The 27,329-nt window shown below is 46.1% G+C and overlaps 1 protein-coding gene and 1 long non-coding RNA gene across 2 annotated transcripts in view; one reads left to right on the forward strand and one right to left on the reverse strand.

The window, feature by feature from the left end:
* slc28a3 (solute carrier family 28 member 3) overlaps nucleotides 1-27,329 on the forward strand; it is a 213,583-nt gene that overhangs the window by 50,933 nt on the left and 135,321 nt on the right. The window contains exon 4 of the mRNA XM_033017663.1: nucleotides 24,720-24,820. Within this exon, the coding sequence (XP_032873554.1) occupies nucleotides 24,720-24,820 (101 nt within the window). The remainder of the gene's footprint in view (nucleotides 1-24,719; nucleotides 24,821-27,329) is intronic.
* LOC116970940 lies at nucleotides 6,951-10,624 on the reverse strand. Its single transcript, XR_004411360.1, has 3 exons — nucleotides 10,507-10,624; nucleotides 10,122-10,123; nucleotides 6,951-6,975 (listed from the first exon to the last, which is right to left on the reverse strand). It is a non-coding gene; the product is annotated as an uncharacterized LOC116970940 (long non-coding RNA).

Genomic DNA, 27,329 nt, shown 5'->3' on the forward strand with positions numbered 1-27,329 from the left:
TCAGTGGGTAGGGCGGTTATGGGGTAAAAGGAGCAAATTAATAATATTAATTTCATATCAAGGGGGGTAGTTAGCATGTGTGCGGGGGGGGGTAGTTAGTGTGGGTGATGCCGCATGCAGCCCCCAGCCCCCCCCCTCCCCCGCAACCACACGTTGGGGGAACAGTCCCAACGGGTCTGCACTTGGTCTAGTGACTCCTAAAACTTTGCTTTCTCCTGGGCCATGCTCTGGATATACTGGAACCCTAATTTTTCTCATTCCATACTTTGCTAATATTTTAGGACTCCACTGTCTTGAGTCATATTTTGGCGGCGCCTTTTTAATTACGTATTCTGTTTTTGTTTTTACTGCAGGCTGACCTTCCTGCTTTTTGATATCTTTCCAGTGATATCTCACTGTCCGAGCCTTCTGACTGGAACTATTTCCGACCAGTCCATATTATTGGTTTTAATTGATTCAGCCACATTAGTTAGAAGGCTGTTCAATAATATTGCGCAGTACTGAGAAGAATTTGCCCCATTCCTAAAATTCAGATCACCTGACTGATCCATGTATAACTCCGAGAATCTCTCTAAAAACTCATCTGCTCCCTCCTTTCTTCGGTCTAACATCCAGAAACCTAGCAATATCTATCGGCTTCTGAAGAGTATTCGCAAGGGCAAACTGTATCTTCTCTTGCACTATTGTCAGCGATCTCATTAGCCAGTGCTTCATGATTTGGGTGTCCTAAAGGGGCTGTCCCACGGCGGCTACCTAAACTCGTTCAGACGAGTTTGCCCTCGACACGAGGTCCTAGGAGGTCTTTGTAATTCTCCTTCATGCTCGAGAGTAGTCCCCACGTACTCGAGGCCTCAGCTAGCTCGTGGCGTATTTTCCAACATGTTGAAAAATGCCCGCGAGTAAAAAAAGATCACCATGGGAAAAAATCGGTGCTTTTTTTACTCGTAGGTTTTGTCGAAGTAGGTCGCAGTAGGTCCGCATGTTATTCGTAGGTAATCGAGGATAGTCGTAGTCGTAGATAGTCTTCAACATAGTCGAAGGGAGATCGAAAGAGGTCGTCTTCACTCTACACTATTCAATGTCCAATTTTCCCGAAGCTAGTTGAAGCTAGTCGAAGCTAGTCTTCAACATAGTCGAAGGTGGTCGAAGGAGGTCTTCAACATGACATAGAAACATAGAACCATAGAAAATAGGTGCAGGAGGAGGTCATTCGGCCCTTTGAGCCAGCACCGCCATTCATTGCGATCATGGCTGATCGTCTCCAATCAATAACCCGTGCCTGCCTTCTTCCCATATCCCTTGATTCCACTATCCCCTAGAGCTCTATCTAACTCTCTCTTAAATCCATCCAGTGATTTGGCCTCCACTGCCCTCTGGCAGGGAATTGCACAAATTCACAACTCTCTGGGTGAAAACGTTTTTTTCTCACCTCAGTCTTAAATGACCTCCCCTATTCTAAGACTGTGGCCCCTGGTTCTGGACTCGCCCAACACTGGGAACATTTTTCCTGCATCTAGCTTGTCCAGTCCTTTTATAATTTTATGTTTCTATAAGATATCCCCTCATCCTTCTAAACTCCAGTGAATACAAGCCTAGTCTTTTCAATCTTTCCTCATATGACAGTCCCGCCATCCCAGGGATCAATCTTGTGAACATATGCTGCACTGCCTCAATCACAAGGATGTCCTTCCTCAAATTAGGAGACCAAAACTGTATGCAATACTCCAGATGTGGTCTTACCAGAGCCCTATACAACTGCAGAAGAACCTCACTACTCCTATACTGAAATCCTCTTGTTATGAAGGCCAACATTCCATTAGCTTTCTTCACTGCCTGCTATACCTGCACGCCAACTTTCAGTGACCGGTGTACAAGGGCACCCAGGTCTCGCTGTACCTCCCTCATTTGAGATAATAATCTGCCCCCTTGTTTTTGTCACCAAAGTGGATAACCTCATTTTTTCAAACTCTCCTAAACTCTTCTATACTCACCAACTAGGTCGCCGCAGTGGGACAGCGCCTTAAGGTTGCTAGGAATCTGGTATGCTCTGTCGGAGTAATTATCTGCTGGATCGCAGCCCATAAATCTTGGGATTCTGCGTGATACACACACATTGTGGTTCTAAGGTAATCCACAAAGGAAACGGGTGATTTCTTATGGTCAGGTATCTTGCTCAGTACTGCCATCATCTCATTAGGTTTCCATTGGGTATATACATCAATAATTCGGGGATTGTTTGCACCCACTGCACTAACCGGATCAAAAGCTGGATTAGGCATTTCCCTGACTGGGAACTGCCTACGGGATACTTGCTCTGCTCTGATGATATTATCCATATCGGGATCTCAGTGTCTCCCGCTACTGTCTCACCCTCCGATATGTCTTCCTCTTCACCAGGGGGATTACGGTATTTCTTAAAGGAACCTCTCTGATCTCTCGCTACTCGTCTAATTCGTCAATGCTTAGGCTTACAAAAGTATTCTGGGGTTGTACTATGTCTCTATGTCTCTCCTTAAATACGGGAGCTATCGTCTATGTCTCTCTCCTTAAATACGGGAGCTATCATCTTTGTTCTACTCCTGGCACCGTGAGCTACTGGACTACCTGCCAATAGTGGAGCGGTTGGACTCAAAGAATCCTGTTCTAGTGTTGCTACTGTTTGTAAAGCAGGCTTTATTGTGGAATCTGCAGATGGTGTTAAAGGTGCTGCAGGCTCTAAGTGTCTGTTGTGTGCCCAAGCTGTACAATGTGTGGATGGAGTACGGGGAACGCAAGAGGAATAATATGGAGGCTGTGAACTTCTCCTAATCCTAACACTTTCCCGATCTTCCAAATAATCATCTTCTCCCCCTTCAAAGCCAATGCCAACCACCTACTACTATCTAAATCTACTGGTGCCAGTTTCCCTTAAGGAGATTTCTCTCTCTCCCGCTCCTTATGTTTTCTAGTACATCCACACCCCTTTTTCAAGGTGTCTGGAGGTCGGTTTACTTTATCATCTCTTAGTTCTATTCTAAGCTTTGAAGCTGCTTCCTGCCAATTCACCATTCTCACAGCCTCTCTACTAGTTTTCTGTTCTTCATAATACTTTCTCCATAACCCAATCAACTCCTTTGGTACATAACTATTGCTGCATTGCCAAATAATCTGTTCGATATACTTCACTCCCTTCAATGTTCCAACCCCTCCTTTGGGCCACAACTCGGCTCCTAATTTCCTATTCAGCGCTCCCGAAAAATTATTTAATCTCTCAATGTTTTGTGGAAACTCGCTACACACTAATTGTAACAGATTCTTGGGGTCCTCAATAGTATCTCGTTCGACCTGATTTCCCATTGTTGCCAACAATGTACACAAACTCTCAATGATTCACACAATATCTCAGCAATTCACACTCCAATCACAATCTTCTAGATTTATCAATCTCGCTCCCAAACAACGGCCAAAAGTTCCGCAGCGCGTCAGCAGTCTCGCACTTCTCACAACACAATCACACTATCAAATCTCCTTTAAAGTGGATACCCAAAAGTTCCCTCACAGTCTCACACTAATTCACGCAAGCTTCCAATCCTGTAAACAATTTCAAGTAACAATCCTTGGTCGACAAACAAGTTAAGGTGCTTCAGCAAACAATCAAACATGCTTCAGCAGCAAATCTCCTGCACTCGAAACACACAGACAAATGAGCTCCAAACACACAAGCAGAATCGTACTTAGACAAGAAACTATACCACTTATTACTATCACACAAAAACACACTCCAATATAGAACACAAACATTTGTCTAATATCGCATTCGTTAACTGGACTGTCCAAAAAACAAATCACAGTATATTTATAATCCCAAATCGTGCTGTTTTCAACCAACAGGAGACTTTCCCTTCAAAGTACTCTTTCGCTGTGGTACTCTTTTCTAACAGGTACTCTTTCCTCTTCTAAGTTTATATACTTAGTGGTACACTTCCCATCAAGATACTCTTTTCTAACAGGTACTATTCCTCTACCTCAGTTACTTTTTCCAGTAACTGATCAATGGACCTAAAGAATACGAACCCTTGATTGAACAGCGACGATTTAACAGTAGTCTTAATCACACTATATCAATATACATTCACGATTTGAAGCACGATTACAACAGTGTATCTAACCAGTGCTTCCGCAACTCAAAATATTTTTCCTGAAATAAAATCCCAAATTTCCTAGAATTTGATGGTATTTCCTGAAATTTTCAAAAATGCTTCCTGCGTGATATTTGTTGTTGTTTTTCATTTGCGGGCACATGTTAACAACACAAAGAAGAACAAGGCAAAACAGATCTATGTAACCACACCATATCTGCCTGCTTCTGTTACTCACTTGTACAATGTTATGCAAGGCATTATGCACTGTGCACATATATAATGTAGCTTAGAAATTGAAATTGTTCTTTATTGTCATTATAACCATATAACCATATAACCATATAACAATTACAGCACGGAAACAGGCCATCTCGGCCCTACAAGTCCGTGCCGAACAATTTTTTTCCCTTAGTCCCACCTGCCTGCACTCATACCATAACCCTCCATTCCCTTCTCATCCATATGCCTATCCAATTTATTCTTAAATGATACCAACGAACCTGCCGCCACCACTTCCACTGGAAGCTCATTCCACACCGCTACCACTCTCTGAGTAAAGAAGTTCCCCCTCATGTTACCCCTAAACTTCTGTCCCTTACTTCTGAAGTCATGTCCTCTTGTTTGAATCTTCCCTATTCTCAAAGGGAAAAGCTTGATCACATCAACTCTGTCTATCCCTCTCATCATTTTAAAGACCTCTATCAAGTCCCCCCTTAACCTTCTGCGTTCCAGAGAATAAAGACCTAACTTATTCAACCTATCTCTGTAACTTAGTTGTTGAAACCCAGGCAACATTCTAGTAAATCTCCTCTGTACTCTCTCTATTTTGTTGACATCCTTCCTATAATTGGGCGACCAAAATTGTACACCATACTCCAGATTTGGTCTCACCAATGCCTTGTACAATTTTAACATTACATCCCAGCTTTTATACTCAATGCTCTGATTTATAAAGGCTAGCATACCAAAAGCTTTCTTTACCACCCTATCTATATGAGATTCCACCTTCAAGGAACTATGCACGGTTATTCCCAGATCCCTCTGTTCAACTGTATTCTTCAATTCCCTCCCATTTATCATGTACGTCCTATTTTGATTTGTCCTGCCAAGGTGTAACACCTCACATTTATCAGCATTAAACTCCATCTGCCATCTTTCAGCCCATTTTTCCAAATGGCCTAAATCACTCTGTAGACTTTGGAAATCCTCTTCATTATCCACAACACCCCCTATCTTGGTATCATCTGCATACTTACTAATCCAATTTACCACCCCTTCATCCAGATCATTGATGTACATGACAAACAACAAAGGACCCAACACAGATCCCTGAGGCACCCCACTAGTCACCTGCCTCCAACCCGACAAACAGCCATCCACCATTACCCTCTGGCTTCTCCCATTCAGCCACTGCTGAATCCATCTTGCTATTCCTGCATTTATACCCAAAAGTTTAACCTTCTTAACCAACCTTCCATGAGGAACCTTGTCAAAGGCCTTACTAAAGTCCATATAGACAACATCCACTGCTTTACCCTCGTCAATTTCCCTAGTAACCTCTTCAAAAAATTCAAGAAGATTAGTCAAACATGACCTTCCAGGCACAAATCCATGTTGACTGTTCCTAATCAGACCCTGTTTATCCAGATGCTTATATATATTATCTCTAAGTATCTTTTCCATTAATTTGCCCACCACTGAAGTCAAACTAACAGGTCTATAATTGCTAGGTTTACTCTTAGAACCCTTTTAAACAATGGAACAACATGCGCAGTACGCCAATCCTCGGGGACTATTCCCGTTTCTAATGACATTTGAAATATTTCTGTCATAGCCCCGGCTATTTCTACACTAACTTCCCTCAATGTCCTAGGGAATATCCTGTCAGGACCTGGAGACTTATCCACTTTTATATTTTTCAAAAGTGTCAGTACTTCTTTTACTTTGAAACTCATAGTATCCATAACTACTCTACTCGTTTCCCTTACCTCACATAATTCAATATCCTTCTTATTATTATAACATGTAAACATGTACAACAAAACTAAAAATGCCAACCAGTAAGTGCACCATTCACACATTATCTAAAAGCTAACGATACGTAAAAGAGAAATATCTGAAATAAACAACTAAAATAAATAACATGAAAAAACCTGCGCTCATTTGGTGGCTATATTAAGTGTAGTTATTGCTGTGGGATAAAAGTCTGTTTGTCCTTGTCCTCATTGATCTGTACCGTCTGCCTGACGGCAACAGTTCAAACAGGGAGTGTCCGGGGTGGGAAATGTCCTTTATAATGTTCTGCGATTTCTTGAGACAGTGGGAACTGTGTAGGTCCTCCAAGGTGAGGAGAGGGCAGCCGACAATTTTCTGGGCGTTGTCAATCGCCTTCTGGAGCGCTTTCCTCTTAGCCGCTGTGCAGCTGGTGTACCACACGCATACACAGTATGTTAGGATGCTCTCTATGGAGCACCGATAAAAGGACAGCAGCAGTCTCTGTGTGATGTTGTTCTTCCTGAGCACCCTCAGGAAGTGCACTCTGCTGGACCTGTTTCAGCAGCGCAGAGGTGTTCACGTTCCATGTCAGGTTCTCCTCAATGTGGATTCCCAGGAAGCGGAAATCCGCCACCCTCTCCACACAGTCCCCTCTGATGATTAATGGTGTAATGTCCGTTTTCTTCTTCCTGTAGTCTATTATGAGCTCCTTAGTCTTTGAGGTGTTGAGGAGCAGGTTATTCTCTCCACACCACACTGTCAGCTGTTCCACCTCATCCCTGTAGGCGTGCATGCATGGTATGCATATTGTGTAGAGTGCAGTGTGTGCCTGGAATACAGTGTCACAAATAACTCAATACTAGATCAAGTGGGACCCGTTGGGTCCCAGTCACAACGGGTCCCCCAACGCAACCTGTTCCCCAACGCAATATTCCACCACTCACCCTAGCTCCCACGGGAGGCCTGGTCCCTCAATGCAACCCGTTCCCCCAACGCAATATTCCAGCACTCACCCATAGCCGACAACTGCGCAGGGGCTGCTCATTTCACCTTCTTCAGCCTCCCTCACTTATAAACTTTTAAAAAATGCACTTGCTAGCTAGCAGAACTCAGTGTACTAGTTTTATTAGTATACTAGACCAAGGGGGACCCGTTGGGTCCCGACCCCTCAACACATGGTTATGGGGGTGGGGGCTGGCCTGCGGCGTCACACATACTAACCACCCCCTACACTCACTAACCACCCCCTACACACACACAAACCACCCTCCTTGATATTATATTAATATTATACATTCGCTCCTTTTACCCCGTCCCCACCCTATCCACTCACGCATAGCCCTCAACTTGCAGGCATGGCTAGAAAGGGAAGGGGTAGACAGAGAGGGACACGGAGAGGGACACGGGGGCACAGAGAGGGAAACGGGGCACAGAGAAGGACACGGGGGCACAGAGAGGGACGCTGGGGCACAGAGAGGGACGCAGGGGCACAGAAAGGGATGCAGGGGCACAGAGAGGGACGCAGAGTATTTTGAAGAAATGGGGGGGGGGGGGGGGGGGGGGTGAGGTGCGTGACGTCACTCGTTGTGCATGAGCAGAGCCATTGTGACATCATCAGTGGGACCATCTCGTTTATTTTCCAAGTTATTTTAATTATTTGAACATTTTCATAAATAACATGAGAAATAATGCATCAAATTTTCAGATAAGGCGATTTTTGACAGCACGGTGTAAATCTCTATCGGAATATGTAAAAATGTCACCGTTAGCGCATCGTGTTTTCGAGGAGATATAAAACGCTGACCAACATCACACACACCCACACATCCAAGATCAGAGTTTTAATAGTTACTAGACCAACTGGGACCCGTTGGGTCCCTGTCTCACGGGAGGCCTGGTCCACCAACGCAACCCATTCCCCTTATTTGAGCACTCACCCATAGCCGACAACTGCGCTGGGGCTGCTCTTTTCGCCTTATTCAGCCTCCCTCATTTTTAAACTTTAAAAAAAAGCATTTGCACTTGGTAGGGCGAGCAGAACTCAGTGTATTTGGATAGCAACAATGTTGTGACCAGAGCTAATCACAGGGAAAAAGTGATTTTTTTCCAAGTTTCTGCACATTTGAGAACATTTTCATAAATCTCAGGAAATAATGCATTAAATTTTCATATGAGGCGATTTTTTACATCATGGCGTAAATCTCTATCTGAATATGTAAACATTTCACCGTTAGCGTGTCATGTTTTCGAGGAGATGTGAAACGCAGACGAACAAATACATACACATCCAAGATCAGAGTTTTATAAGTATACTAGACTGTGGAACCCGTTGGGTCCCAGCATCACACGGGAGGGCTGCTCACCAACGCAATATTCCACCTCTCCACCAATTCCAATACTGCTCGCCAGTGGGGGGGCTGTCTGTTGCGCTAGTATGGGTGTTGTGGGCTGAAGGTACTGGTTTCCAGAGGGCTAGTGTAGACATTGTGGGCCGTATGGATGCTTGGGCAGGCATCCAACTGTTGCAACGATTTTAAAAGCCAAGCCAAGGCAAACAATTGGGCTGCAGCTACCCGACAACCAAAATTCATTTTGTGAACACAAACCTGTCAAAAAGGAGAGGCAAACAATTGGGCTGCAGACACCCGACAACCAAAATTCATTTTGTGAACACAAACCTGTCAAAAAGGAGAGGCAAACAATTGGGCTGCACACCCGACAACCAAAATTCATTTTGTGAACACAAACTTGTTAAAAAGGGCTGCAGCCACTTTACAGCCGCATCGAGGGGACTCACCGTGGAGTAGACGTGCGTTCAGTGTTATTCGCAGCTCAGAGAGCCGTGACCGTGAGTAAACGGGTCCTTTTCATAATGGCAGGCAGTGACTAGTGGGGTACCGCAAGGCTCAGTTCTGGGACCCCAGCTATTTACGATATATATTAATGATTTGGACGAGGGAATTGAATGCAACATCTCCAAGTTTGCGGATGACACGAAGCTGGGAGGCAGTGTTAGCTGTGAGGAGGATGCTAGGAGGCTGCAAGGTGACTTGGATAGGCTGGGTGAGTGGGCAAATGCATGGCAGATGCAGTATAATGTGGATAGATGTGAGGTTATTCACTTTGGTGGCAAAAACAGGAAAGTAGATTATTATCTGAATGGTGGCCGATTAGGAAAGGGGGAGATGCAACGAGACCTGGGTGTCATGGTACACCAGTCATTAAAAGTAGGCATGCAGGTGCAGCAGGCAGTGAAGAAGGCGAATGGTATGTTAGCATTCATAGCAAAAGGATTTGAGTATAGGAGCAGGGAGGTTCTACTGCAGTTGTACAGGGTCTTGGTGAGACCACACCTGGAGTATTGCGTACAGTTTTGATCTCCTAATCTGAGGAAAGACATTCTTGCCATAGAGGGAGTACAGAGAAGGTTCACCAGACTGATTCCTGGGATGTCAGGACTTTCATATGAAGAAAGACTGGATAGACTCGGTTTGTACTCGCTAGAATTTAGAAGATTAAGGGGGGATCTTATAGAAACTTACAAAATTCTTAAGGGGTTGGACAGGCTAGATGCAGGATGATTGTTCCCCATGTTGGGGAAGTCCAGAACAAGGGGTCACAGTTTAAGGATAAGGGGGAAATCTTTTAGGACCGAGATGAGGAAAACTTTTTTCACACAGAGAGTGGCGAATCTCTGGAATTCTCTGCCACAGAAGGTAGTTGAGGCCAGTTCATTGGCTATATTTAAGAGGGAGTTAGATGTGGCCCTTGTGGCTAAAGGGATCAGGGGGTATGGAGAGAAGGCAGGTACAGGATACTGAGTTGGATGATCAGCCATGATCATATTGAATGGCGGTGCAGGCTCGAAGGGCCGAATGGCCTACTCCTGCACCTATTTTCTATGTTTCTATGTCCCACTTAGTCTAGTATGTATATAAACGCTAGAGAATACAGGTTTAATGCACTCAATCTTTTCTCATACAGCAAACCCATTATCTCCGGAACCACTCGATGAATCTGCACTGCACTTTTGTTGATGGCAGTTATATTTTTCTTAAGGAATCAAAGTACGTCAGTACACCTATTTTCTATGTTTCTATGACCTTCTCGCTTCCTGGTCTGGCAGAGACTGAATGAGGCACGACACTTCCTGGTTTTATAGTCCCTCCCCCTGCCGCCAGGGGGGGCAGCAGAGAGAATATGGAATTTTGTAAAAACATTAATATCTCTCATTTTTCATCGACGGAAAAATCCTCCGCACTCATACGGCGGAGGGGGGCTCTGAGCGAGGTGGCCAAAAATGACGGCCGTAGGTGGCGGCGTTCTCTCGGAAATCGCAGCACAGTCGGCCAAAAGCGGTCAAGATCAGAGATTTAGTAATATAGACAACAATCAATCAATCAAATTATTTATTTGTCACATGCACCAATTAAGGTACAGTGAAATTTGAGTTACCATACAGCCTCTAATTAGCCTCAAACTAAACTACTGGATTGTGATGGCTCCCTCCCTCTCCCCTTTCCTACCCCACCGCCTCCTCCTTCCCTCCCTCTCCCTCCACCATCTCGCTTTCTCCCTCTGTACCCTCCCCCTCCCTCTCCTCCACTCCCCCTCCCACCCCTCCTTCTCTCCTCCCCCTCCCTTCCCCTCTCTCTCTCCCCCTCCCTCCACCCTCTCTCCCTCCTCTCCCCACTCTCCCTCTTTATCCCCCCTCCCCCTCTCCTAGCCCCCTTCCCCCTTCTCTCTTTCACACCCCCCTTACCCCCTCTCTCTTTTCCACCCCCCTTTCCCCCTCTCTCTCTCCCACTCCCCCTTCGCCCCTCTCTCTCTCCCACCCCCTCCTCTCACCTCCCTCCCTCGCAGCGTTGGAGGACCCGCGGCGGAGGGGGGGGGCGGGGGCCCTGGAATCCGGCCGTAGCGGCGCCTCGTGTTGGGTCACGGCTGCTGCCAGGACTGGGTTCAGAGTCAGTCGTTCCCACTCACACACAGCGACGGGAGAACGGTCTCCCCTCGACAGACGGACCCGATCCCTGGACGCCAGGCTGACCGGCGACGAGGCTCTGATGCCGCAGATGGAGGCGATGGACCGGGCGTGCCGACACTGCGGGCCCGGAGAAGCATGGCACCCCTGCTAAAAAACGAACATACTCCTCCTCTCCCAACGCAATATTCACCACTCACACAGACGAGGTGTCGAGGCGATGTATGTAGTGAAAATGGTGGTGATCTGATCCCGCCTGGGCCCACTGCGCACGCGCGGGGAGACGGCGTCATTTTGTGTCCCTATCGCGTCACCGGCCACCCCAACTGCGCAGGCGCGGATGGTTGCAAATATATTTTTTCCCCCCAAATCATCCCGCGGACCGGATTTCCCGAAATAATTTCATTTCCCTAAAATTACCTGAAGACAACCAGAATTTCCTGAATTTCAGGTAATTTCCTTCAAAGTGGAAACACTGTATCTAACACTCAAAACTTTAAATCAAGACACAATAAATACAATAAAACAACGGCAACATTTTAAACACACTTCAAACTGTAAATCGACAAATTTTTAACAATTCCAAAATATATATTTTTTACACACAATTAACCAACGATCTAATATATACACTTTTATTAATGTACAATCGCCAGTGCCCTCAATGTGAAAGCCCGGAATAGAAATACAAGATCTCAATGCAATAGCCAGTCCTTCAATATGAAGCCTTGAATTTGGTAAAATTTGAATTGAAGAATTTAGACCTTTACTTTCTTAATTACCGTACCCCACTATTTTAGCTCCCTTCCCACGAATTCATGTAATTATAATAGACGCGTCTTTAATTTCAATCAATCCTCAGTGTTGTTCCCGAGTATTTCCTTCAACCAATTATACTCCAACACTGGGTTCCCAGCACCGTTACGGAGTCCTCAACTTATCCAAATTCTAGGTACTAACACAGGCGGGGCCTTGAACCTCCTAGGCTCGTTCCTTCCAAACTGCTAGATACTGGGCTTCAGCGCATGTCCGCTTTGCGCTGGCATTCGATGCCGGTCTTTAAAGTGCCTTTCCAATCGCACCCTCAGCAACGATACAGTACTTCCCTTCTTTGTACTGTTCCCTACTCAGCCTGTCTCTTAAGATACCGCAGCCAATTCAGATATCCCAGCCTTCAACCCCTGAAATATTTCTTTGGTGTCAGGCCAACTCTGATACCCGACTGCAACAGCTGTTGACTAACTAGGTGCGGGGTCTCAAACCCTCTAGAGAAAAGCCTTGTGAGCCTAACTCCCACCACACCTCAGGCAAGAACTCTCTCTCTCCCTACCCTCAATGCTTGCTAGACTACTGTTCAAGTCAAGTCCAGAGAGTTTATTGTCATGTGTCCCAGATAGGACAATGAAATTCTTTCTTACAGCAGCACAACAGAATATTGTAAGCATAAATACAGAACAGTTCAGTGTGTCAATATAGCATAGACCATATATAATAGGCAATAGACAATAGACAATAGGTGCAGGAGTAGGCCATTCGGCCCTTTGATCCAGCACCGCCATTCAATGTGATCATGGCTGATCATCCCCAATCAGTACCTCGTCCCTGCCTTCTCCCCATATCCCCTGACTCCGCTATTTTTAAGAGCCCTATCTAGATCTCTCTTGAAAGCATCCAGAGAACCCGCCTCCACTGCCCTCTGAGGCAGAGAATTCCACAGACTCACCACTCTCTGTGAGAAAAAGTGTTTCCTCGTCTCCGTTCTAAATGGCTTACTCCTTATTCTTAAACTGTTGCCCCTGGTTCTGGACTCCCCCAACTTCGGGAACATGTTTCCTGCCTCTAGCGTGTCCAAACTCTTAACAATCTTATATGTTTCAATGAGATCTCCTCTCATCCTTCAGAGTGCACAAGCCCAGCTGTTCCATTCTCTCAGCATATGACAGTCCCGCCATCCCGGGAATTAAGATTCAGATTCAGATTCAGATTCAGTTTCAACTTTAATTGTCATTGTCAGTGTACAGTACAGAGACATCGAAATGCAGTTTACAATTAACATTGTAAACCTACGCTGCACTCGCTCAATAGCAAGAATGTTCTTCCTCAAATTAGGGGATCAAAACTGCACACAATACTCCAGGTGTGGTCTCACTAGGGTTCTGTACAACTGCAGAAGGACCTCTTTGCTCCTATATTCGATTCCGCTTGTTATAAAGGCCAACATGCCATTCGCTTTCTTCACTGCCTGCTGTATCTGCATGCTTAGTTTCATAGACTGATGTACAAGGACCCCCAGATCCCGTTGTACTTCCCCTTTTCCCAACATGACGACATTTAGATAGTAATCTGCCTTCCTGTTTTTACTAACAAAGTGGATAACCTCACATTTACCGCATTAAACTTCATCTGCCATGCTTCTGCCCACTCCCCCAACCTGTCCAAGTCACCCTGCATTCTCATAGCATCCTCCTCACAGTTCACACTGCCACCCAGCTTTGTGTCATCTGCAAATTTGCTAATGTTACTTTGAAACCCTTCATCCAAATCCTTGATGTATATTGTAAATAGCTGCGGTCCCAGCACCGAGCCTTGCGGTACCCCACTAAACACTGCCTGCCATTCTGAAAGGAACCCGTTAATCCCTACTCTATGTTTCCTGTCTGCCAACCACTTCTCCCTCCAAGTCAGCACTCTACCCCCAATACCATGTGCCCTAATTTTGTCCACTAATCTTCTATGTGGGACCTTATCATATGCTTTCTGAAAGTCCAGGTACACTACATCCACTGGCTCTCCCTTGTCCATTTTCCTAGTTACATCTTCAAAAAATTCCAGAAGATTAGTCAAGCATGATTTCCCCTTCGTAAATCCATGCTGACTTGGACCGATCCTGTAATTGCTATCCAAATGTTCGGCTATCTCATCTTTTGTAATTGACTCCAGCATCTTCCCCACCACCAATGTCAGGCTAAATGGTCTATTATTCCCTGTTTTCTCTCTCCCCCCTTTCTTAAAAAGTGGGATAACATTAGCTACCCTCCAATCCACAGGAACTGATCCTGAGTCTATAGAACTTTGGAAAATTATCACCAATGCATCCACGATTTCTAGAGCCACTTTCTTGAGTACCCTGGAATGCAGACCATCAGGCCCTGGGGATTTATCAGCCTTCAGTCCCATCAGTCTATCCAACACCATTTCCTGCCTTATGTCGATTTCCTTCAGTTCCTCCGTCCCCCCAGATCCTCTGGCGACTACTATATACACATAAATAAACAGATAGAGAGCAATAGGCTGTTATAGTTCAGAATTTGTTTGATGGCGAGTTTAGTAGCCTGATGGCTGTGGGGAATAAGCTGTTCCTGAACCTGGATGTACCAGATTTCAGGCTCCTGTACCTTCCACCTGATGACAGCGGAGAGATGAGTGTGTGGCCAGGATGGTGTGGGTCCTTGATGATGTTGGCAGCCTTTTTAAGGCAGCGACTGCGATAGATCCCATCAATGGTGGGGAGGTCAGAGCAGATGATGGATTGGGCTGTGGTCACAACTATCTGCATTCTTTTCCGCTCCTGGACGCTCAAGTTGCCGAACCAAGCCACGATGCAACCAGTCAGCATGCTCTCTACATGTGCACCTGTAGAAGTTCGAGAGTGTCCTCTTTGACATACCGACTCTCCGTAATCTTCTCAGGAAGTAGAGGTGCTGATGTGCTTTCTTTATAATTGCATGAGTGTGCTGGAACCAGGAAAGGTCTTCGGAAATATGCACGCCCAGGAATTTGAAGTTCTTGACCCTATCCACCATTGTCCCGTTGATATAAACGGGATTGTGGGTCCCTATCCTACCCCTTCCAAAGTCCACACCAGTTCCTTGGTTTTGTTCGTGTTGAGAGCCAGGTTATTGTGCTGGCACCATTTGGTCAATCGGTCGATCTCACTTCTATACTCTGACTCATCACCATCAGTAATTCCTCCCACAACAGTGGTGTCGTCGGCGAACTTGATGATGGAGTTTGCACTATGTCCGGCTACACAGTCATGAGTATAGAGTGAGTACAGCAGCGGGCTGAGCACGCAGCCTTGAGGTGCTCCCGTGCTGATTGTTATCGAGGATGACACATTTCCATCAATACGGACAAACTGGTCTGTGGATGTGGAAGTCGAGGATCCAATTGCAGAGGGATGCGCAGAGACCCAGATCTGAGAGCTTGGTAACCAGCTTGGAGGGGATGATGGTGTTAAACGCCGAGCTGTAGTCAATAAATAACAGCCTGACATATGAGTTTTTGTTGTCCAGTGGTCCAGAGCAGAGTGGAGAGCCAGTGAGATTGCATCCACCGTTGATCTGCTGTGGCGGTAAGCGAACTGCAGTGGGTCGAGGTTCTTGTCGAGGTAGTTGATGTGCGCCATAATCAACCTCTCAAAGCACGTTTCGTGGATTTCGTTGGGAACCCCAACACAAACACGCGAATGATCGTTTTGTCCCGATCAGCGAAGGGAAAAGAGATACGAAAACTGCACTGTGGTGCCGATTTCTCCCCTCGCAATCTGGAACGACTCAACTCCCTGATCGCAAACTTCTGTCTGGGGCTCCGTTGAGATCCCGGACGAGCCCCCAATGTAATTATGCTCTCTACAGCTTACCCCCTTAGTCTAGTTCAGTAAAACACTGTGTCAAGCACTGGATCAACTAATTCTTTATAACTAACACACTAACACAGACGAACTTTCTATACGATACCTAACCAACACCCCGGGTCCGATCCTTGTCTCTACTCGTCCAAGCCCTTCAGCCTCGTGCGAATAGACGCCTCCACACAGTCACACAGTCCCGAGTGTATTCCCAGAAGATCGAACTCGATCCATGTGGTGTCCTCTGTTTTTTGGGTATCAGACCCGTGGCGAGAAACTATATGGTGGGGAAGGAACCCCCACAAGCTGATCACATATATAGATCATATAATACATTTATTGACAGTTCCTTAACCCAATCACAAAGTACCCCATTACATTGTTTCTACAGAAAGTTCTAGTTGGAAGACAGTTTACTAAAGTAAAGAAACATTTGCCCAGGTAGTATAAACAATTTGAACAAGGCTCCATACTTTAACCAATCACAAGATAACAGCAAAAACACTCTGCAACATAATTAACAATACTTTACAACACCCCATCCTATGACCAATCCTAATCATGCATTTGCAATCCTGCTCAGCTCTTTTGGCAAAACCCTCATACATATTAACAATAAGATGTTCATTGGACCTCACCTTATCCTCAACTTCCTCCCAGGGTCCAGACACATTGGAGCCATGACTCATAGCCCTGCAATCTTTCACAGAAAGAGGACAAGGAGGCTTTGCAAATACAGTGATTCTCCATTTTGTGACATATTTTACTTGTCCAATATTATCAATGGCACACCATTTTACCGTGCGGCACGGTGGCACAGCGGTAGAGTTGCTGCCTTACAGCGAATGTAACGAGAGACCCGGGTTTGATCCCGACTATGGATGCTGTCTGTACGGAGTTTGTACGTTTTCCCCGTGACCTGCGTGGGTTTTCTCCGAGATCTTTGGTTTCCTCCCACATTCCAAAGATGTACAGGTATGTAGGTTAATTGGTTTGGTAAATGTATCAATTGTCCCTAGTGGGTATAGGATAGTGTTAATGTGCGGGGATCGCTGATCGGCGCGGACCTGGTGGGTCGAAAGGGCCTGTTTCCGCGCTGTATCTCCAAACTAAACTAATCTAAATGGTGAATGGAGTAACTGTTTACAATGATGGATAAGATGCCGATCAAGCAGGCTGATTTTTTTTCCTGGATAGCATTGACCATATCGAATGTTGTTCGAGCTGCACCAGGCGAGTGAAGAATATTTTAATTTGTTGCTAACTTGAGACTTTGACTTTTTGAATGGTTTGGTGATGTTAGGAGGTAAGTCAATTACGGCAGGATATCCTGCACCTGACATACTGTTGTAACACCTTAGAATGTGGTAGACTCAGTGGAAGTTCTGTTCAGTGAACTCCCTCTGAATGTTGATGGTGATGATAAAACCATTGAATGTCATGGATAGGTTGTTAGACTTCCTCCTGTTGGAGGTGGTCATTTTCAGACTGCATTGTGAAAATGATGAGCTTATCAGCTTGAGCTTTTTTTTACATACCATTACTGAAAACCATCATAGACTCATGGAGTCATGTAGCACGGGAATAGGCTTTTCAGCCCAACTCGTCCATGCCGAACAAGATGCCGCAATTAAGCTAGTCCCATTTGCCTGTTTGGCTCATATCCCTCTAAATCTTTCATATCCATTGTGGGAGCTTGCACTTTAGTGATGGAATTAGTGTCTCTCAGAGAATGGATTGAAGTTCACTATGATTGCAATCTTGGAGCGGAGATCCCATGGGATAATAGTGCGGAGACGGAAGCCGGTTACGGAAACATCCTTGTAAAAATATTTGGTAAAAATCTTCTCCTCATTTTCAGAATTTTAATTTATTAACACAAACTATTCCCCCCGCAACGTTGATTACACATCGAGTCGGGTCGGGTCGGGTCAGGTCCGGTTACGGAAATGGATGAAAAAAAGGCCCACGTTCTGTTCCGTTGCGTACTACACGTCAGTCCATTGCATTTAGCATCTTAGTACTACACGTCAGTCCATTGCATTTAGCATCATAGGATCTTTGGTACAAAGACATTTCTACAGTAGCTGTGAACAGTGAGATGTCAGCCAGCTGCACAGCAATTTAACCCCTGCATCTCTCATCCTGGATAACTGAGTTCAAAGGGCATCGGTTATTCTTATGTAGATACGGTAGCTTGTTTATCAGCAGGTAGACAATAATGCTGGAGTAACTCAGCTGGTGAGGCAGCATCTAGGGAGCAAAGGAATAGGCGACGTTTCGGGTCGAGACCCATCTTCAGACTGATGTGGGGGGGGGGAGGGGTGGGAAAAAGAAAGGAAGAGGCGGAGGCAGTAAGATGTGGGAGAGCTGGGAAGGGGAGGGGAAGGAGGGAGAAAGCAAGGACTAGGAAAGCAAGGAGTGGGCTGAAAGATGGCAGATGGAGTTTAATGCTGATAAGTGTGAGGTGCTACATCTTGGCAGGACAAATCAAAATAGGACGTACATGGTAAATGGTAGGGAATTGAAGAATGCAGGTGAACAGAGGGATCTGGGAATAACTGCACAGTTCCCTGAAAGTAGAATCTCATGTAGATAGGGTGGTAAAGAAAGCTTTTGGTGTGCTGGCCTTTATAAATCAGAGCATTGAGTATAGAAGTTGGGATGTAATGTTAAAATTGTACAAGGCATTGGTGAGGCCAATTCTGGAGTATGGTGTACAATTTTGGTCGCCTGATTATAGGAAGGATGTCAACAAAATAGAGAGAGTACAGAGGAGATTTACTAGAATGTTGCCTGGGTTTCAGCAACTAAGTTACAGAGAAAGGTTGAACAAGTTAGGGCTTTACTCTTTGGAGCGCTGAAGGTTAAGGGGGGACTTGATAGAGGTCTTTAAAATGATGAGAGGGATAGACAGAGTTGACGTGGATAGGCTTTTCCCACTGAGAGTAGAGAAGATTCAAACAAGGGGACATGACTTGAGAATTAAGGGACTGAAGATTAGGGGTAACATGAGGGGGAACTTCTTTACTCAGAGAGTGGTGGCTGTGTGGAATGAGCTTCCAGTGAAGGTGGTGGAGGCAGGTTCGTTTTTATAATTTAAAAATAAATTGGATAGTTATATGGACGGGAAAGGAATGGAGGGTTATGGTCTGAGCACAAGTATATGGGACTAGGGGAGAATACGTGTTCGGCACGGACTAGAAGGGTCGAGATGGCCTGTTTCCGTGCTGTAAATTGTTATATGGTTATACCTGAAATTGGAGAAGTCAATGTTCATACCACTGGGGTGTAAACTACCTAAGCGAAATATGAGGTACTGCTCCTCCAATTTGCAGTGGGACTCACTCTGGCCATGGAGGAGGGCCCGGATAGAAAGGTCAGATTCGGAATGTGAGGGGGAGTTGAAGCGCTGAGCCTCCGGGAGATCAGGTTGGGTATTGCGAACTGAGCGGAGGTGTTGGGCGAAGTGATCGCCAACCCTGCGCGTGGTCTCACCGATGTAGAGCAGTTGACACCTGGAACAGCGGATGCAATGGATGAGGTAGGAGGAATTGCAGGCGAACCTCTGTCTCACCTGGAAAGACTGCTTGGGTCCTTGGATGGAGTCGAGGGGGGAGGTAAAACGACAAGTGTAGCATTTCCTGAGGTTGCAAGGGAAAGTACCAGGGGAGGGGGTGGTTTGGGTTGGAAGGAACAAATTGACCAGGGAGTTATGGAGGGAACGGTCTCTGCAGAAAGCCGAAAGTGGAGGAGATGGGAAGATAGTAGCGTGGATAGGGGGAGAACCAGTGGATGTGGTGTATCTGGACTTCCAGAAGGCTTTCGACAAGGTCCCACATAAGAGATTAGTTTACAAACTTAAAGCACACGGCATTGGGGGTTCAGTATTGATGTGGATAGAGAACTGGCTGGCAAAGAGGAAGCAAAGAGTAGGAGGTAAACGGGTCCTTTTCACAATGGCAGGCAGTGACTAGTGGGGTACCGCAAGGCTCAGTGCTGGGACCCCAGCTATTTACAATATATATTAATGATCTGGATGAGGGAATTGAAGGCAATATCTCCAAGTTTGCGGATGACACTAAGCTGGGGGGCAGTGTTAGCTGTGAGGAGGATGCTAGGAGACTGCAAGGTGACTTGGATAGGCTGGGTGAGTGGGCAAATGTTTGGCAGATGCAGTATAATGTGGATAAATGTGAGGTTATCCATTTTGGTGGCAAAAACAGGAAAGCAGACTATTATCTAAATGGTGGCCGACTAGGAAAAGGGGAGATGCAGCGAGACCTGGGTGTCATGGTACACCAGTCATTGAAAGTGGGCATGCAGGTGCAGCAGGCAGTGAAGAAAGCGAATGGTATGTTAGCTTTCATAGCAAAAGGATTTGAGTATAGGAGCAGGGAGGTTCTACTGCAGTTGTACAGGGTCTTGGTGAGACCACACCTGGAGTATTGCGTACAGTTTTGGTCTCCAAATCTGAGGAAGGACATTATTGCCATAGAGGGAGTGCAGAGAAGGTTCACCAGACTGATTCCTGGGATGTCAGGACTGTCTTATGAAGAAAGACTGGATAGACTTGGTTTATACTCTCTAGAATTTAGGAGATTGAGAGGGGATCTTATAGAAACTTACAAAATTCTTAAGGGGTTGGACAGGCTAGATGCAGGAAGATTGCTCCCGATGTTGGGGAAGTCCAGGACAAGGGGTCACAGCTTAAGGATAAGGGGGAAATCCTTTAAAACCGAGATGAGAAGAACTTTTTTCACACAGAGAGTGGTGAATCTCTGGAACTCCCTGCCACAGAGGGTAGTCGAGGCCAGTTCATTGGCTATATTTAAGAGGGAGTTAGATGTGGCCCTTGTGGCTAAGGGGATCAGAGGGTATGGAGAGAAGGCAGGTACGGGATACTGAGTTGGATGATCAGCCATGATCATATTGAATGGCGGTGCAGGCGCGAAGGGCCGAATGGCCTACTCCTGCACCTAATTTCTATGTTTCTATGTTCTATATGGCCAGTGGTGGGATCTCGTTGGAGGTGACGAAAATGTCTGAGGATTATATGTTGTATGACGGCTGGTAGTGTGGAAGGTGAGGAGAAGGGGGACTCCTTGGTACGAATGGGGGAATGGGGAGTGAGAGCGGAGCTATGGGATATAGATGAGACCCTGGTGAGAGCTTCATTTATAGTCGAAGAGGGAAACCCCCGTTCCCTAAAGAATGAGGACATCTCCGATGCCCTGGTTTGGAACACCTCATCCTGCGTGCAGATGCGGCGTAGACGGAGGTTTTGGGAGTAGGAGATAAAGTCTTACAGGAAGCAGGGTGGGAAGAAGTGTAGTCCAGATAACCATGGGAATCAGTGGGTCTTTAGTAGATGTTGGTCAGTAGTCTGTTACCTGCGATGGAGATGGTGAAGTCTAGAAACGGTAGGGAGATGTCGGATATGGTCCAGATGAATTTGAGTGCCGGATGGAAGTTAGTGGTGAAATGGATGAAGTCAGTGAGTTCTGCATGGGTGCAGGAGGTAGCACCAATACAGTCGTTAATGTAGCGGAGGTAGAGTTCGGGGGTAGAGCCAAGGCACACTCAAACAAGGATAATTCGACGTACCCCACAAAGAGGCTGGCATAGCTGGGGGCCCTGCGCGTGCCCATAGCTACGTCTTGGATTTGGAGGAAATGGGAGATCAAAGGAAAGGTTGTTGAGGGCAAGGACCAGCTCCGCTAGGCGGAGGAGAGTATTAGTAGATGGGGATTGGTTGGTTCTGTGAACGAGGAAGAAACGGTGGGCTTTAAGACCCTCCTGGTGGGGGATGGAGTGACTGGACATCCATGGGGAAGATGAGGGAGTGGGGGCCTGGAAAACAGAAGTCATGAAGGAGACGAAGAGCGTGTGAGGTGTTTTGGACATAGGTAGGGAGGGATTTAACCAGGGGGGATAGGATGGAGTCGAGGTATGTGGAAATACGTTTGGTCGGACAAGAACAAGCAGAAACAATGGGTCTGCCAGGACAGTCAGGTTTGTGTATTTTGGGGAGAAAATAAAATCGGGCTGTGCGGGGCTGGGGAACGATGAGGTTGGAGGTTTGGGAGGGCAGGGTGCCGGAAGCGATGAAGCCATTGATGGTGCTTGAGATAATGCCCTGGTGCTCGTCTGTGGGGTCATGGTCCAAGGATAAGTAGGAGGAGGTGTCTGAGAGTTGGTGCCTTGCCTCAGACTAGTAGAGGTCAGCGCGCCTGACTACCACGGCACCTCCCTTGTCGGCAGCTTTGATCACCCAGTTGGGGTTGTTGCAGAGTGAGCAGAGGGCTGTACATTCAGGGGGGAAGAGGTTAGAGTGAGAAAGGGGAGTGGAAAAATTGAGGCGGTTGATGTCCCGCCGGCAGTTTAATATGAAAAGGTCTGAAGCAGGTTGATGGCCATGAGGGGGAGTCCAAGAGGAGGGGGTCCGTTGGAGATGGGAGAAATGGTCATCACTTGGGGGTGAAGACTGCTTCCCATGGAAAAACACTCGTAAGCGGAGGCAACGGAAGAAGAACTCCACATCGTGGCAGACTCAAAACTCATGTGGGGTTGGAGGGGAACAAAGGTAATGCCTCTGCTGTGGACAGACCATTCGGTATCAGAGAGGGGGAGGTCAGGGGGGATGGTGAACACACGGCAAGGATGGGGGTTGGGGCTGGAGGAAGGCAGGTGAGTGGACGGAGGCCGAGGCGATGTCTGGGTGGTCAGGGAGGAGGGGGATATGAGGACTATAGTGTGGGTGGGGAGTAGCTGGGGTCACATGGTACAAGGGGGGAGGGGAAGAACCAGTGGAACCCCCACTGAGGTCCCCTTTGTGGGAGGGAGCATTAGGACCCAGCGCAGTCAAACCACGTGTTGTGGTTTCAGCAGTATCTGTCTGTAAAAGTGTTAGTTGAGTGTATTTTGTCTCTAGGCATGTTCAGTCTCCAGACCTTTAGTTACAGCTCTATAGTTTCTTTGTTTTGTTAGTTATGATATGATCAGTTTTTAGTTCGGGTCTGTAGATATTGCTTTGCTTTGCTCTGATGCCTTATAACTTTAAAAAGTTTTAAAATGCTACGACTGGACTCGGCAAATCATTACGACATCCATCCTGGGAAAGGGAGGGGAGGGGGCATCTGCCTCATGGTCAACTCTGCGTGGTGCTCAGATGTGACAGTTTTGTCCAACTCCTGCTCTCCGCACCTGGAACATCTGGCGTTGAAGTGCCGCCCCTTCTGCCTACCGAGGGAATTCATCTCCATCATCCTGACCGTAGTCTACATCCCACCCCAGGCAGACATCCGTCTGGCAGTGGAGTTGCTACACGCCGAGGTCAACAAGCACCAGACAGCTTACCCCTAGGCGTTTACCACCATAGCCGGGGACTTCAACAGAGCCAACCTGAAAAAATCACTCCCAAACTTCCATCAACTTGTCTCCTGCAGAACCAGAGGATCAAACACCCTTGACCACTGCTATACGACTATCAAGGATGCCTATCGCTCTATCCCTCGCCCTCACTCCGGAAAATCCGACCATTCAGCGGTGCTGCTTCTTCCTGCATACAGGCAGCAACTGAAGAATGCACCCCTAGAGGTGAGGACTGTACATAACTCGTTGGGGGAAGCAGAGGAACAACTACAGGACTGCTTGGAGTCTGTAGACTGGGCAATGTTCAAGTACTCGGCATCTGACCTAAATGAATTCGGCGCAGTTGTATAACTGTTGTGCTTGAATAAAAAGTTTTAAAATGCTACGACTGGACTTGGCAATTAATTACTGAATACTGGCGGTGCTGGCTCGAAGGGCCGAATGGCCTACTCCTCCACCTATTGTCTATTGTCTATTGTCATACAGTCGTTACAGACTTCATAAGGAAATGTGTGGAGGACTGCGTTCCAACAAAAACCTTCCGAGTGTTTCCTAACCAGAAGCCTTGGATGAACCATGAAATCTGCATTCAGCTGAAGATCCCGGGCATTCAAAGTCAAAGTCAAAGTCAAAGTATCCTTTATTGTCATTCTGACCTTTCGGTCTGAATGAAATTTTGTTGCCTTGCAGTCATACATATAATAAAATAACAAAACCCACAATAAACACAAATTTAACATCCACCACAGTGAGTTCACCAGACACCTCCTCACTGTGATGGAAGGCAAAACTCTTAAAGTCTTTGTCTCTTCCCTCCTTGCTCTCCCTCTGCGCTGAGGCGATCCAGGCCTCCGATGTTGTGACCCCACCGGGTGATGGTAAGTAAGTCAATCCCGAGGCTCAACCGTGCTCCGCGAACGGGCCGGTTCAAACTTCGCGGCCCGGGGTGGTCGAAGCTGCTGAAGCTGCCACCCTCCAGTCCAGCGGACGAAGCTGTTGTTGCGGGAGCTCAGGAAAAACAGGTCACCAACCTGTGACCTGCGAGCTCCCGACGATGTCGTCCACTGACCCGCGGCCGAACCTCCTAAGTCGGGTCATCGTCGAAAGCCGGAACGCCGCCTCAGCCCCGAGTCAGACCGCTGCCGCATCAGCCCCGAGTCAGGCCGCCGCCGAAAGCCAGACGCCGCCTCAGCTCCGAGTCGGGCCACCGCCGCCTCAGCCCCGAGTCGGGCCACCGCCGCCTCAGCCCCGAGTCGGGCCGCCGCCGGAACGCTGCCTCAGCCCCGAGTCGGACCGCCGCCGCCTCAGCTCCGAGTCGGGCTCTTTCCTATCTCCTTGCTGTGCTCCTGCCTATTCTGTCTATTGAGCTTGCTGTCATTGTCCTCGGCATCGACTTCCAGCAAAGTACACCATCTCAATACATATTTAAACCCCATGCACATGTTCACTAGGTAGCACAGAAAAAAGATGCACCTGCCATGGCGGTATTAAATATATATATACTAATTACCTAAAAATTCAATTGAATCGTCCTCTATCATGCACACAATGTTAATCAATAGTGAAATCATGTAGATTCATTCTTTTTAATGATTGACCAATTGTTTTATCTGTTTAGTCTCCTTAGATCATCTGAAGCAAATTATCAACAGCTGCAAGAATTTCTAACAAAGCACAGGAAACTAATACGTCTTGTTATTCTCGTTACCTTGCTGGCAGGTATTGTTTTGAGATGTGTACAACTGACACCATTGCTAATCTGTTTGTATATTAGTAAAAACTAGTATATGACTGCAACTAGCGGATGACTTTAAGTTACTTCTGTGGCACTTGTGTTAACATTGAAAATGAAGATACTTCTTTGTAAAGACAAAATATGGGGAAGGGAATATAGCACGATTGCTGATATGACAGATGATTTAGTAATGAATTAATCAAAAACAAAAAAGATTTTATAGACCATTGACTGTCCTTGGTAATTGAAATAGCCACACTCAAAATTGATATATAATTTTTGTAAAGGTTTCCCTGATTCCCATTATTACAATTTCTAGTAAAAATTTCCAATAGAAACATCAATTATTTTCAGCCTTAAATAGCTAGTTAACGATTTTCAACCAACCATTTTTTAGGGTTTAATGAGTGCTTATGTCATTAACTCTCCAGACGTGCAGGTTTGCACTGTGCTTTTCCCCAATACTGGCATTTGCTGTGGCAAGTACTATTGTTATAGATGAAATAGCTGAGCTAGCTAGACAATCATCTCAGTTTCTTACAAGCTTGTTTTAAAATGTTCATCCAGAAATACTGAATGGATGCTCACTCTTAGGTTTCTCCTGAGGTCCTCACCATCACACATATCAGTCTTATGCCAATTCAATTTACTCCAGCAACGCAGCATTTGATTAAATGTGGCAATGGGTATCAATGAGAAAACACTACAATGTTCAAAGTCATACCTTGCACAGAAAGATGATTGTGGCTTTAGGAAATCAAACATCTAAGCCGTCAGATATTGCGAAAGTTCCTAAAGACAGTGTCTATGGCCCAACCATCTTCACTTGCTTCATCAATGACTTTCCTTCTATCATCACGGCAGAAATACTTTGAGAGGACAGTTATGGAACGCAGTCAACCAAGCAGCCTTGACCCATTGCAGTTTGCCTACTGCTACAACAGGAAGCATCGTGGCGCAGCGGTAGAATTGTTGCCTTACAGCGGCAGAGACCCGGGTTCGATCCTGACCATTGGTGCTCTCTGTACAGAGTTTTTACGTTACCTGCGTTGGTTTTCTGTTTGACCTCCTACACTCCAAAGCCTTACAGGTTTATAGGTTAATTGGCTTGGTATAAATGTAAATTGTCTCTAGTGTGTGTAGGATAGTGTTAATGTGCGGGGCGTCAGTGTGGACTTGGTGGGCCGAAGGTCCTGTTTCCGTGCTGTATCTCTAAACTAAAAAAGCTCATCACCAAACTTATGGAACTTAGAGTTAGCACTCATTTCTGCAACTGGATCCTTGATTTGCTGACCAACGGACCACAATCAATAAATAATAGACAATAGACAATAGGTGCAGGAGTAGGCCATTCGGCCCTTCGAGCCAGCACCGCCATTCAATGTGATCAGTGATGATAGGGGACAAATCATCCTCTACGATAATCCTCAACAATGGTGCTCTGCAAGGATGTGTTCTCAGCCCCTTTAAATACCCATTTCTGTGCAGTCAAGTACAAATCCAATTCAATCTGCAAATTTGCGGAAGCTTAACGATCCGAGGAGTAAATATCGCCTGGAACTTGTCCATCCATATCGATGCAATGGCCAAGAAAGTACCCCAATGCATCTACTTCCTTAGAAGGCGTAGCAAGTTATTGTTACTAAATGTTATTCCCTTTATCTGTACAATGTGGATGGCTCGATTGTCGTCATGTATAGTCTTTCAGCTGACTGGTTAACACGAGGCAAACGGTTTTCACTGTACCTCGGTACGTGATAATAAACTAAACTAAACAAAACTAAACTAAGAAGTGAGAGTGTGTTACTGATGTCTCCAGATGTTTAGTTCCATTTGCAACTTCTCAACAAACTAAGTAAACCATAGCTACATACAGAAAAGCCTGGCATTTAGGCATGAGCTATTGAATGGCAAGCAACATTTGCACCATAAAAGGACCAGGAAACGTCGACATCCAACAGGAGGGGGCTGAACCACCAACGCTTGACACTCAATGGCATTACCATTGGTAAATCTCACATCATCAACATCCAGGGAATTCCCATTGACCAGAAAGCCAATTTGACCATTGACATAAATACTGTGGCTAAAAGAGCAGCTCGGGTGCTAGATATCTTGCAGTGTAATGACTCTACTATTAATACCGCAATTAATATTTGATACCAGCAGCCAGCTTGATTAGCATCCTCCCCATAACCCTGATGTTTGGTTTTCTCCTCTATTGGAAGCACTGATTTGCCTTAACTACTCTAGCAATTCCTCCCAAACCCAAGATCTGTACCAGCAGGATGGACAAAGGCTGCAGATACATGGGAACACCAATATTAGTGGGATACCACAAGGCTCAGTGCTGGGACCGCAGCTATTTACAACATACATCAATGATTTAGATGAAGGGATTCAAAGTAACTGTTAGGTAGCTAATAGAAATGGTTACCTACCTCCAAGTTAAAGGGGGAGGAGTGTTAGGTATGTGATATAATTAGCATATGT

This window comes from Amblyraja radiata, chromosome 3, assembly GCF_010909765.2.
Source record: "Amblyraja radiata isolate CabotCenter1 chromosome 3, sAmbRad1.1.pri, whole genome shotgun sequence".
Classification (NCBI taxonomy): Eukaryota; Metazoa; Chordata; class Chondrichthyes; order Rajiformes; family Rajidae; genus Amblyraja; species Amblyraja radiata.